At 43.0% G+C, this 14,228-nt stretch overlaps 1 protein-coding gene across 2 annotated transcripts; it reads left to right on the top strand.

Moving 5' to 3' along the window:
• The first annotated feature begins 1,730 nt into the window (after nucleotides 1–1,730).
• Nucleotides 1,731–13,373, top strand: hsf1 (heat shock transcription factor 1). 2 transcript variants are annotated; one of them, XM_079570626.1, is made up of 14 exons: nucleotides 1,731–2,117; nucleotides 4,189–4,297; nucleotides 6,106–6,242; nucleotides 6,418–6,539; nucleotides 6,898–6,973; nucleotides 7,100–7,161; nucleotides 7,232–7,310; nucleotides 8,060–8,172; nucleotides 8,510–8,676; nucleotides 8,749–8,875; nucleotides 11,087–11,192; nucleotides 11,666–11,713; nucleotides 12,719–12,761; nucleotides 12,844–13,373. In XM_079570626.1, exons 1-14 carry the CDS (start codon nucleotides 1,995–1,997, stop codon nucleotides 12,945–12,947), a joined length of 1,416 nt encoding a protein of 471 aa, XP_079426752.1. In that variant the 5' UTR covers nucleotides 1,731–1,994; the 3' UTR covers nucleotides 12,948–13,373. The 2 variants fall into 2 exon arrangements, with proteins under 2 accessions (XP_079426752.1, XP_079426751.1); XM_079570625.1 differs by having other exon boundaries at nucleotides 8,510–8,875.
• Nucleotides 13,374–14,228: the final 855 nt, after the last annotated feature.

Here is a 14,228-nt window from a genome sequence, read left to right as displayed (position 1 = left end):
ATATCTGATTTCAGAGTGCCCTCCCACAGTTTCAATAGGTTCTGATGGTCATGTGGGATGGTACCAAACCCCCTCTGATCCATTATGCAGCTCCTGATGTGCTCAGTCATGTAAATCGTATACTTGTTTTTGGCTTATAATTTAATGTGATTACGAGACACTATCGCCATGAAAAAGGCCACCCAGCTCGGGACCGACCAATGTTTCACTCCAAAGTTTGGTGAAAAGTTGGCAGCCCTGCAAGTGTTGTTAATGTGAAAAATAACTCGTCACATTCCCGAACTCTATTGCTCCCTGAAAGTTAGCCTATATAAAAGGGTGCGTATAAATTCTTTGGAAAGTTAAAGGGATATTTCAGGATTGTTGACATAGGGCCTTTGTAATTCATGCAGTTCTTAAGTTTGAAGAGTTTCGTGGCGCTAGGCTAATGCAAGGCTAGCGCATTTCTACGACGTCAGCTAGCCTGCATTAAAAACAGTATTTATCAAACACCAATGGAGTCAAGCTAAAAATCGGCTCTGTACAGATGTTTCTTCACAACAAATTGCTCAGTAGAAGCAAAAAACGGCACTCATAGTAGTATAGTATATATAGTATATATCATTTGCTCCTCTCCATGTCCCTGTATCTTTAGTAGAGAAACAAATCATAATTCAGCATTTGTTTAAATAATCGTGGTGAACTAGGAGAAAGTTAAATTTCTCTCGTTCTCTTTATTTGTTTTTCCCCTCTGGCTGCTTCGAGCATGACCAGTTGACTCTGTGAATAACTTCAAAGCCGCCCAAGAAGTGACTTCCTGTTTCGATCCAGCACGCCAAAATATAAGCACCATCTCATTCATTGGTTCAGCAGTCCATGAGTTCAACTTTCTTTCTGCCAAACTATTAACAGACAATAGTGCTAGAAAAGCAAAAAACACACACATCCAGTCACAATTAGTGTGCAGGATCAAAGTAGAACACAAGGATGAGAAAAAAGTGTCCGGACACTTTTTTCTCAAACTATTAACAGACAAAACACTTAAAATGTGTGTATTTAATTATATTCTTGTAATGTTGCAAGTACCTGCTGAACTAATGAATGAGACAAGCTGTGTGCTTTTATTTTGGTGTGCTGGATCGAAACAGGAAGTCACTTCTTGGGCGGCGTTGTTATGATTTGAAGTTATGCACAGTCAATTATGAATAGATTAGGGAAATTCCACAGTTACCATGGAGCTAGGCCATCTTTGCAGCTGTTAGCATACATTTCCACTGACTAACATTTGCTAAAAACAGAATAAACAGTGGAGAAAAAGCCGTGGAATAATTGCTAGGTTACATCGAACACACTGTGGTGTCCAAGTCAGCGCCATGGAGCATCGGTGGAGAGATGATGTAACTGCATCACTATTGGGGGCCCCAGGCAACTGCCTGCCTTGCCTAATGGCAAGTATCAAGTCATATAATCTCGGAGTCACAGGGAAGTCCATCTGTCTTTAACAGACTATAATTTCACTAATATAAGTTCTATGAAATAGTACTTCGTTTTGTTTCTTGTTTTTTTTAACCGAAACAAACCATGTAGGGTCCACCAGTCATTTTTTTTTTTTTTTTCAGCTTTAAATATTTGTAATTTCTTTAGTGTTGTAGACTAAGACCAGGGATACATGTTAAAATCAAAACGTAACAACATTACACTTTTATATTTTCTGCGTTGGATGTCCTGTCGCGGACTGATGACGTCACATGACTCCGACATCAGCTTACGGAGGATTTGGTGTTTTCCTGCGCAGCTTCGCTTCTGGTCAAAACAAAGTGTTTAAACAAAACCCACGGTCTGTTCGTGAGGCCAAACCGAGCCGTGCTGATCCACGACAGTCTCCCGTGAGCCGAACCAGCCCTGAGAGAGCTGAGCGGCGCCGTTTGTGTCAAAACTTCGTACTTAGCTTTTAGCCCTTAGCTTTAGCGCTAGCCTCCGCTCCCCTCGGCCGCGGCAGGGGCGCTCGGAGCGGCATGGATCCCGGTGGAGGACCTTCTGGGCCGGGGCACGGGCTCAGCAACGTCCCGGCCTTTCTCACGAAGCTGTGGACCCTGGTGGAGGACCCACAGACGGACGAGCTCATCCGCTGGAGCCCGGTAAGAGAGCAGTCCCTTCGAACCAAGACCACATAGGCCAACACTGCATAACGGTATGACAATCCGAGGTGTGTGGAGAAGCCAAAATATAGACCTGAATGAGAGTAACATTCCTCGGGTACGTGCAGGTTTGATTTTACCTCTTGGAGTCGTCTCATCCCACATCATTACTAATATTACTTCTACTAATGTAAGGATATTTTTATGTAGCAGTACTTACTTGCTTGAGCATTAGGGGAGAGTGGTTAGTGTTGGGTATCCCAGTGTTTTAGAGCTAATAAGAGAGAGAGACCAGGCTAAACTGAGAGGTCGTGGAGTGTGATGTCATTTACTGTTTATGGATGCTAGACGGCAGCTGCCTTAAAGGTGAGTAAACCAGAGCAGAACTAAGACACAGGAACTTTTGTAAACGTTTGGTTGTCAAGTGAGGGACGGGAGCTTGACTTTCATTTACCATTTCAAGGATGAACGGTCATAATGTGAACTTTGACTAAGTAGATGGATATCTTGACTCGATGACTAAATGCCATGTGTTGTTTGGCTGGAGGGGGAACAAATCTAAAAGAAGTGGAGTGGTGGATGGTCTGTGATTTTGGATCTTGTGTTTTGTTCGCTGATCCAGTTTGTTTTGTTGTTTTTGTTTAAGTGATTAACTAGGCAAGGCAAGTTTATTTGTGGAGCACAATTCAAACACAAGGCAATTCAAAGTGCTTCACAGTTGCATGAAGTTACAAGAAAACCGATAAAATCAATAGAACATCAACATAAAATTGATCAATTACAGTAAAAGGCAGGAGTGCAGGTAAAATACTTTCAGTCATATGCACGGGCAAAAAGAAGTGTTTCAGCCTGGATTTGCACATAGTCAGAGTCGAGGCCTGTCTCACATCCTCATGAAGACTGTTCCAGGTTTTAGCTGCATGAAACTGAAACCACAGCCACAGCGTTTATTACTGACTCTGGGAACCACCAGGAGACCCCTCCCTGAAGTTCTCAGGGCCCTTGTAGGAAGCAGAGCTGTTTTAAATTCTATTCTGAGTGACAGGAAGCCAGTGCAGAGACCGGAGCACTGGACTAATATGGTCGTATTTCCTGGTTCTTGTCAGAACTTGAGCAGCAGAGTTCTGGATGTACTGCAGCTACTACTCATTCCTTTGGCAGATTTTACAACTTCGCAAGTGAGAATTGCTCAGTTTAGGGTAATTCATTTTAATTCATCAAGAGATGATTTTTATTGCAGTGTAGGATTTATTTAATCCAGAGACTGTTCTCATGATGGAACACCCTTTTATCTGTAGGAGGTACTGACAGGTCTGCTCCATCTGTTATGTTTCCTGTAGAGCTTTTTTTCAATGTGATGAACATGTTTCAACATTCTACCTTTTTCCAAATAAAGAATACAAATTCTATGATATCATTCTGTCATACATAAATCTTAGTGTGTTAATGGCAATAATTAAAACGGGTATTATTTTGTTTCTATTGAATCTTCAAGCTTCATGATTTAGAGTCATCTATTCATGGTTCGGGAGAGTCTGCAGACTCAGTATCTTGGCAAAATATTGAAAGCCTGAAGTTGACAGCAACTCTAAAAACTGTCTTGTGTGAGCTCCCCCCACACTCGTACGAGTTACATTTTTGCCTACTCTATCCACCTGTTGTAAGTGAAGGTAGTGCTTTGTAGGTACTACAAAGTAGTGCTTGAAAGTAAAGCTTAAAGTGTTTGCTGTGGTCCAGATTGCACATGCTCTGCTACAAGCTCTTCGATCTCCAGGTGTGCCCTTCCTCGGAGCAGCCGAGGCGGCAGGTGAGGGAGCTGGCCCCCGCCTACTGTCTTGGGCGCACACAGAACCACGTTGCAAAAATTCTTGCTCTGATTTTATCATTCAAACAGAAACATCAGGTTATAACTACCAGTGCTGAAACCTTCGAGACTTTTGCATATGTCCCAAGGTTTCACTCACCACATATCTGTGTCAGATGCCCTCCCGCCTCCCGTTTGTCCTGTGTGTCAGATGCCCTTCCGATGTATAGTGGGATGATTTACCCTGTGTTTTTTGTTCTCTTTCAGGGCGGCACTAGTTTCCACGTCTTTGATCAGGGACGTTTTTCAAAAGAAGTTCTGCCCAAGTTTTTCAAGCACAACAACATGGCGTCGTTCATACGACAGCTCAACATGTGTGAGTATTACAGAAATACTTCAGTGTTACAGTACGTCAACTGCACTGCACAGAAATATGAAAATGTAGATGTCATCTTAAAGAGGACACCTAACTTAAAGATGTCATCTTAAAGAGTACACCTAACCCTATTTGTAGGACTAGGGATCGGACGATGATGAAATTTGGGGTCACGATTAACTTGGCCAAAATAATTGCTTTTAATGATATCACAATATTTGCCTGTGGTTTAAAAAAAGTCACTGAAACTGCAGAAATGAGGGGGGTTGGGCAGTTATATTCCTCTTCATTGTCTGCTGTAAATGTCATACTGAGTGAGACATAAAGTATTTAAAGGTACACTGTGTAACATTTTGGACTATACTGTTGTCACCAATCCAAAACCGATGACCATTGGACCGGTGGTTGACGTTAACCGATCAAAGCTTGTTGTCGGTTGTCTGTGAAAAAAAAAATCGCAATTATAGACAGTGGACTAAACGCTACTACAGTAAGATCTTTTTGTGTGAAGTCAACAAATTATCCCTCAGACCCTCCCTCACAATCAATTTTTCATACTTGTACTTAAGAAACCAATTAAAACATTTGGTGCGAGGTCACCGCGTTTGGGTTAAACAGGTTAAACACTCGAGGTTAGAAAGCCAGGGCAGACGTCAGGAGGATGAGGCGTGCAAAGACGAGTAGTGTGTGGGACCGAGTAGTGTGGGGGCGTTGCAGTCTATTAGGCAACACTCCGCATAAGATGCGCTTAGATGAGGTGATGATGGTCAGGTCATCATCTTTATTATTGTTAACACTGCCTCAAACTAAAGCAGCGTCTCGTCGGAGCAGTCTTTTCTTAAATGAGCCGCGGCAATGTTTCAAATGAGCTTCTAAGTTCTAACGCTAGACAAGCGCCTTCATTTTCAACGCGATCACCTTGTGTATCAGAGATTTGGTACGTCACGGACTGGTGGTTGGGGGACTGCTTCTGCGGATTTTTTTTTTCAAAGTGATGTGACTGGAAGGGGGTGCCGGGGCAGTGTGTGTGTGAGCGGGAGGCAGAGCCGTAGAGAGATGCGACAGAGTTAGTTGCAGAATTGCAGGCGCGGAGTAGTGTATTAGTGTAGTATAGGGATGAAACTGCGTTGTTTTTTTTCCGATACCAAGTACTTTAACGATACCTGCTTTTCGGTTCCGGTGCCTTAACGGTACTTTTTTCGATACCTATGTTATTTTAATTCAATAAAAATAACGTGTATAAAAAAGTATAGTTCGCTATAGCTTACATCTATAAAATATATCCTTGCTTCGCTCCATTTGCACTGAAGCCACTCAGTATCTCCTCGCGTTCATGTTGCTTTTTTAAGACTCACTGTGTCAGATATTGACGTCTGGAGGGGAAAAAAAACGAAAGTTGGCACCGAAAGAATTAAAAATGTTCGATACCGCCCCCGACCGGAGCTTTTCGGTCGGTTCCAAGTAGGAACCGTTTAACGGTTCCCATCCCTAGTGTAGTATATTTTAAACTATGTGGTTAACCAGTTTCAAGTGGCTAATGAGGCTCTGTGGTTGGTCACGAAATGTTCGCTATCCCTAATTCAGGCGCAGGCAACAGCAAATGGTAAATTATGGATACCAGCAAAATAGCTGTTATGGTCAATATTGCATTTTCTAACCAACCAAGAGTGAGACAAAGATGTGTGTGACATTATCACTGTACACGCAAAAAGCAAAATACAATAAAAGTGCATTATGTATGACTAATGTAAACTAAATACATTGGCATAGTTGGTCCTCTGTCCTCAAATGGTTTGTGTATTTGACAGATGGGTTCAGGAAGGTGGTGCACCTGGAGCAGGGGGGGCTGGTGAAGCCTGAACGAGACGACACAGAATTCCAACATCCGTTTTTCATCAAAGGACAAGAGCATCTGCTGGAGAACATCAAGAGGAAGGTCACTGCAGTGAGTGCTACTACTGCAATACTACTACAACTCTTGTTACTACTACTTGTAATCAAACCTATGTTTATTTCTGGGGGCTCTGTTGTCGTTCAGTATTTTCTGTTGCATTCAGGGATATATTGTCTGTTGAATTCACAAGCATCTATTACCCCAGTATCTTCTGTGGTGCATTCAGGTGCCCTCGGTGCGGCAGGAAGAGGTGAAAACAGCCGATGAAGTCAACCGAATCCTGACGGACGTTCAAGTGATGAAGGGAAAACAGGAGACCATCGACTCGCGCATCCACGCCATGAAACAGTGAGTTTCACTCATAGACCGTATATTCATGGACTGTGGCTTCCCCTCTAGCGTTCAACGTGGGCTAACTGATGCTTGTTCATGCTAGCACCCCTAACAGCTAGCATGAAGGGGAAGTTATTCAAGACAAACTTGTAGACATCATAATGGCAAACCTGTGTTTAATGGAAAGTTTCAATGGAAAGTCCATTAGAAACAAAGAAAACAGCAGAGCCTCCACTTCCTTAGGGCGTCAGGAAGAATGAGTTAGTCCACGGATATACAGTTTCACTATAATAATGTAATACCACTATATCTACCAACCCCACCCACAGAGAGCGCCCCCTGTGGACAGTAGTCTGATTGTATTGTGTCACAGGGAGAACGCGGCCTTGTGGAGGGAGGTGGCAACACTGCGGCAGAAGCACTCCCAGCAGCAGAAAGTCGTCAACAAGGTGCTGATTATCTGTTTACAAATGCAGTACAGTTACTGCAGGCTCAGTATTAACCGTACCTGTACTGCAGTAATATATGCAGTACTGTTACTGTAGGCCCAGTATTCACTGTACCTGTCTCTACAGCTAATCCAGTTCTTGATTTCTCTGGTTCAAACCAATCGCCTCCTGGGCCTCAAGAGGAAAATGTAAGCTCTGACCTTAAAGACCTTTTTAGCTCTGGGTTAGTCCTGGATCTGACCTTTGTTCTGTCCTCAGGCCTCTGATGTTGAACGATGGGAACTCTGGTCACTCTTTGCCCAAATACAGCCGGCCGTTCAGTCTGGAGCACCTTCAGGTACTACCTGGCACTACTCACTACAACTACTACTACTACTACTACTACTGCTACTACTACTACTACTACTACTACTACTACTACTACTACTACTACTACTACTACTACTACTTTTCTTGTTACTACTACTGGTACTCAAAGCTTCAGAGAGAGTTTGGAGCATGAAAACATTTATTGTGAGCTACTGAATCTTTTCCTTGGATGGACTGGTGCTGCTAAACGAATCTTGGCTGTATAAGTTTTCGAAAGCTGCATGCATGTGTTTACAGAGCATGTGTGTGTCTACGGACACTTTCATGTCTGTAGACATCTGTATACAGACATGTACACAGATGTCTACATCTGTGTACATGTCTGTATTACAGATGAGTAATCGCCTACAATAATAATGCCGGCTTATGTTCTTATGTTTCCTGTCAAATAATATTTATTTGGGGAAATATAGGTTCTAGGGTTGTTAAAAAATGGTTTCCTCGATACTAAATCAATACTAAAAGTGGCATCAAAGCTAGATATTAATGTAAGCAGGTATCGATACTTTCTGTGTTTCTGTGCAAAAATAGGACATATATTTAAAATGGGACTTTTTTTTGCTGTTGCATTAAGAATAGAGTTTTATTTTCAGTATCGAAATCGAGTTAGAAATGTTAGTATTGTGACACTAGTAGACATGAATTGAAAAACTTGGACTGGACCAAAACAAAATGTTAGTCCAGTGACTCTACACTAAACTCTGTCTCCGTCTCCAGTCGAACCTGTTTCCCACAGACTCATCGGTCAGCTCTGGACCAATCATCTCCGACATCACTGATGTGGCCACGCCTATTCCTGATGATGTCATCAGTCAGTGGACTGAGCCCAGGTAACCACCGCCGGAACCTTCTGCAGTTCTTGGTGCTCTTTAAGTTGAGAAATAGGGACTGGGATACTCTGGGGGGAACTTTTTCAGATCCTACCTTGGGGTTAGTACTTTTTAGTCAGACCAGCAACTCTTGGGTGACGTGGTGATGTAGCAAGATACATTTGTAATGCAAGTACATGCATATGAATCACTGCATTGGGCAATCTTTTAAATATTAAAAACACACAACCCAGCTGCTAATATCAAGGTTTAGCCCAGGTTTTGTCTGTGACTCTGGAGACCTGAGAGAATTTCCCGTTTTGTTTGGTTGTTTATGGCCATTTCTTGTTTCTGACAGTGAGCCAGTGCCTGGAGTCAAAGCAGAGCCTGACATCGAGGTCGTCCTGCCACAAACGGAAACCCCCCTGTCACCGACCACTTTCATCAACTCTATCCTGGAGGACGACCCCCCCACAGCCAATCAGAGCCAGAGCTCACCCAACAAACAAACCATGTGCACAAACGGTGAGGAACCGCTTTGGACAGGCAGGAGAGAGGACGGAGGTACTAATCATTTATGTCTAACTCCCTCTGCAGTGATGGTCCCTTCCACCAGCCAAACAGAACCCATTGTCCAGTCTCCCTCTGGCCAATCAACAGCCAGCGCCACTGCAACTTCTTCTTTGCCGCAGGATAACTGTCAAACTGTGGCTCTCATCGACAGGTACTATCCAAGAACTGAACATGAACTAAACATACTTTTCATACAGAAAATGTACTGACGAAATTCAGGGACCGAGTTCTCAGTGTTAAAAAAAAATGCACAAATCATCTAGTCCCCAGATGATTTTGAGAAATACTGTTGCACAAAGATCAAATGCCTGTATAAGTACTTCAAAAATACCTTTTAGTTCCTTTGGTGTGTGAATGAGAGTGTGAATGGGTGACTGGTTCCTCACTGTAAAGCGCTTTGGCCTGATAAAGGTAGAAAAACGCTCTATAAGTTGAGTCCATTTGTCATTTTTGTAAAGGAACTATTGGATTGGCATTAAGCTCCATGCTGTAATTGTGTCCATTACACTCCAGGTCAAATGTAAACAGTGAGGGGGGTCATTCTCCTTCCATGGCCCAGTTCTGGGGAGAAGGCTCTGAACGCAGCCGATAGAGGGGTACGTGATCAGAGGAGCTCCACTTCTCCACAGGAAATGACATCACCTTAACAGGACAAGGCTTAAACTAATGTAAACTAGCCCTAATCCTAACCTTAAGGATAGTGAAGTTTACTAAAAGTGTTTTATTGAGAGTAATTTAAATAAATGTCACAGGGGGAAAAAAGTGGAGCTGACGTCATTTCCTGTGGAGGTGTGGAGCTCCACTGACCTCGACTGTCCAGAGAGTCTATGGATGCCCATTTCCACCATGTTTGAAAGAAATAAAAGCCCAACAGGAAGTCGAAATTACAAGATTTAATAAAGAGAAAAGAGTTCTTGTGTTTAAATCTCATACTATGAGTTTAAAACTTGTAATTACAAGTTTTTAAGATCCATGATCATAGACGGGGGTGTAACGGCGTCTATGGTGCTGTTTGCAAACAGTCAAACAGAAAAACCACTTCCTCCCACTTTCCTTTCGTCTCATAAACATAAACATAAAGAGCTGTCTTTAGCTTGTCATCGTTATGCCATCGTCATTAAGAAAAGGTGCATCAACGAAGTGATATTATTATAGTTGTTAGATATTGTATATTTTTAAGTATTGGCCATGAATTCTATTCTTAGGGCACTTTCATTCTTTTCTTTTGTGGAGCTCCTAAATCTGTCCCGCTTCAACCACAAACGTGAGCAGGGCAGAACAAGGTGAATAGAGTCGTTTTAGTAGAGAGTGGTCCTCAAGTTTTGGTCACTATGGGGGAGGCTTTGGTATGTGCTCAAAAACTATACTGCAATATATTGTTGCGGACTTCTTGACAGTATTGATTCGATTGAACTACATTTAACCATTATTGTTTGCTGAAAAACGCCTCGAAAGCTGTTCTTGCTGCGCAGTACACATTTTCACCTGCGATGGCAGCAACCTTGGAAGGAGAAGAAGAGAACAGGATGAAGACGGTAAAATGCTGCTTTCCCCGCTGGGCTATGTTAGCAGCCAAATTCATGAGAAAATACGAGAGCACGACAGATTTGAAAAGGACACACGGCAACGTCGCTACAAATCCATAACGACGAACGTCCGTGAGACTCGATGAACTAAAGACTGGGGGGAAAAAGACCCTGAATGCACTGACGACACATAAGATACTAAAAAAACTGTCCGAAGACCTTGGCAAGAGAGAAGCTAACAAAAGCAAGTAAGAGGATGAGCATCGTAGGAAGAAGTGGGATGTCAGGTGAGATTTGCTATAATAGATGACTGCTTCTGCTTGTTTAGGAAATGTAATGTTACTGTTGAAATGTTAATGATGATAGAATAGAAGTAGTACGAAATGATGACTTGTCCGATGAATACGACTTAAGGCTTACATCCATTTCATTTTGATTTCTGTAGAAGTTCCTGTGCAGGAGACGCCGTTGTGGAGGAGCCACGTTCAGAAGACGGACCTCCCTCCAAAGAACCTGAGCTCTGGCAGATCTGTTTGGACACAGGCAATTTCCCACCTCAAAGGCCAGGACTCATTTATGTTTCCAATTTATCAGGCAGAGGCTGGATTAAATTATGGAACCGAGAGGCACAATCTGGTATTTTAACGCTGTAGCCATCCAGCATAATAAAAAACAACATTTTAATATACTTATAAGGCTCTTTTTTTATGTGTTGGCATCGTCTCCGGGACTCTGTATTGGAAAACCCGTGTCATGAGTGCGTTTCGACTATTCTCGGCCCTCCATCCGAGCGAACCGTCCCACTGTACGTCATGTATGTGTTTTTTTTTCTGCAGGACGGAGCTCGTGGACCACGTGGACTCCATCGATTACGGTCTGGAGAACCTTCAGAACATGTTAAACTCTCAGACCTTCACCTTCGACACCTCGCCCATCCTGGAGGTACTTCTAAAACGTTCTCAATAGGGCGGCACTGGAAATCGCAGAAACTCTTCCACCGACCGGACCGAGATGGATGCATTTTTCTAGTTCAGTTTTAGTTCTAGTTTTCCTAAATTAGTTCTATTTTATTCTCATTTAGCTGAATAACAAATCACGGGGTGTTTGTATGAATTGAACATACCGAGATCAAATGGTTTAGGACAATAGTGCAATAATATCGTTATTGCACTACTGCACATGTTTTCAATATCATGCAGCCCAAATACACGAGGCTTCTGCTCAACAAGAGAACACTTTTGGTCTGATGTGATGGATTCGGGGGAACAGGCCTAAACATTTGCCGGAACACTCGCATTAAACACCATTATATCAGATCAAATCTTTGCCGGATCCAAATGAAGCACTGAACGATGCCAGTTATACTTTGTTTTGGTTTAGTTTAACTTCTGGTCTGACTCAGTTTCTCATCTCAGTTTTTCAGTTCTCCTGCCACAGACTTCGACCTCGACTGCCTCGACACGGTACGAAATACTATCACTGCTATGCTGACAAACAAAGACCAAGATGTTTGTGTGTAATTGATCATTTTGTGACCCAGTGGCCGTATGAGTGGTCAGCATGGCGCCATTACTTTCGAACACGGCGGTTTCTGCAACTTACCTAGAAACCACTGCCGTTCCAGTGATTGAGTCTGGTGACGGCCATTACTCACGGCCATTATGAATCACAAAACTCACCTACTGTCGATGTGTTTTTGGTCATTTACGGTCAGATTGTCATTGAGGGGACTACCACGTCCCGTGTAATAAACAAATCTCATTGCACTGGCTCGTTTCCGTTTTCTGACGCCGCCGACGAAGGCGTGGGTCCCAGACTGATGTCCCTCTGTATAAAAAAAATACAGGGGGACATCATTCTGATCAATTGTTTTGTCGGTTTTCCGATGGGAGAGTCCGTCGACAGTGAAAATCTACCAGAAACTCAAACAAATAAATAAAATGGGACCCTGGAGCCACTGATGGAAAGCAAAGGCGCCATACTAAAAGCTCATACTGCTGCTGGGTCACTACACGCTCAAACATGCACTGATAGTAACTCATTTTTTCACATAAAAGTTCCATAATGCAGCTTTAAAAGTCATTTCAAATTCAAGCTGGCTTTAGATCAAAATGTCTCCTTTTTCTTTCGAGACAAAACACACTCAATGACATTTTCCTGCATACGTTCACCTAAAAATACAAAAAATAAACTAATTTAGCTGCATTTTTGACTAAAAATGTACTATATTTTTGTCAAAAGTTTTCCATTGTGTCTGATTTGAATATGGACATTTCCCCTCATTTTCCTGTTTGACTCAATGTTTACATCATTAAATGAAAGGCCAAGATTTTCTACATTTGTGTCATTAAAAAGGCCTTATATTGGACTAGCAGCCACCTGTAGAAACCCGTCTTACTACTACTACAGCAACTACAGCAACTACAGTAGCAATTATTCTTAACGCTGTATGATGTCACTTCCTGCAGCTGCTGTCGGACAGAGACGCGGAGGAACCTAGCGCCCCCACAGGTTAGAGCCGGCAGTACAGCGCACCGCCCAGAGCTGTGATTGGTCGCTTCATTTCTTCTTTGTTCTGATTGCTCGATATCAGGGAAGCGGCTGGTGCAGTACACGCCCCTCTCGCTGCAGGAGCCAATGACGTCCTTGGAGGCCGTTCTGGGGGAGGACACTGACCTGCTGCCCCCCGACCTCTGACCCCGCCCCCCTGCATCTCCGTGGCGACGCCGTGTTGTGTTTAATGGAGAAATGTCTTGTTTTGATTTTGGTCTAATGCTCAGAGCCATTTTTCTTTGTTTTTCTTTTTTAGAGATTCATCGTCACACAAGGCTTTTAATGATTTGACTCTTTCTAGACGGAGTGGTGCACTCAAGGCTGGCAGAATCTCGGAATGTCTCTCTGTGCATTTTACTCCTTTACATCTGTTCTCTCGTCCTTGCAATAGAGCGTCTGCAAAGAGACATTTAATCTATATAATGATGGAACATGCTCCTCGACCCCGACAGATGAGATTCTGCGACACTTGGGTTGACACAGGGTTTGGAATCCACTTTTATAAAGCGGGTTTAGATCTAGGCTGCTTCCGAATTCCTCCAATAATAACTATGTCCTGGTCCTAGCTCCTAACCCCTGTCACGTGATTAGTTCCTAACTGCATAGGGATCTAACCGTTGACCTTGAGCTTCAGCTGCGTTTGCAGAATCTGACCGTCCTCACCAACAGCTGCTTCATAAGACTAGTATTGTAGTATCGGATTACAAAAAACACTCCGACTGCAGCCACTGACTTTGATGACTCAAACATATGAACCACAATAATGATATGAAGCCACACAGAAAACAGACGATGATAAAAAGCTGTTTAAGATTTACTTTCCACAGCTTCATCACAGAAACAAAAACATGCTTTGGTAAAATATTCCACCAAATCCAGTCCTTCGGTTTCGTCCTCAGAGAAAGACGCATGAACACAGTGAGGTCTGCTCCTTCACTGCACAATATATGCAAATCAGTCATGTGGCTTAAGTTTCTACTAAATGAAAGCAAAAGCACAAACTGCCTTCATTTAGGCCAGTACTGAGGCATAATAGCTTTATGCTAAGCGGCATCCAGAGGTCCCTATGCTAAAGGAGATATGATAGGAGGCGTTGAGGCTCCTTTCCTGACCTCCTTCCTCACTGACCACTCTACTTTGACGCTTCTTGTCATGGCGGACGCTGACGCACATCCGGTTTTGCCTCAGACCTCTTACCAATCTGCTCGATTCGGAAGCGGCCCTAGTTTTGGACCTGGTTTAGTCCGGCGCAGGAGACCTGGGATTGTGGGCGGAGACTGTTACTGAATGTCTAATCAGGTTCTCGAGCAATAATGAACTATGACTTGACCGCTTCCCAGAATCCTCCGCATTATGTGGCGCTCTGAGCGTGCTCTGCATGTTTTTATTGTTTCTGTAAGATATCAAATTATATAAGTGGTATTT

This window comes from Gobius niger (genome assembly GCF_951799975.1).
Source record: "Gobius niger genome assembly, chromosome: 14".
In the NCBI taxonomy this organism is placed as follows: domain Eukaryota; kingdom Metazoa; phylum Chordata; class Actinopteri; order Gobiiformes; family Gobiidae; genus Gobius; species Gobius niger.
Note: the sequence above shows the minus strand (reverse complement) of the source record. Positions and strands in the feature narration are given on the sequence as shown.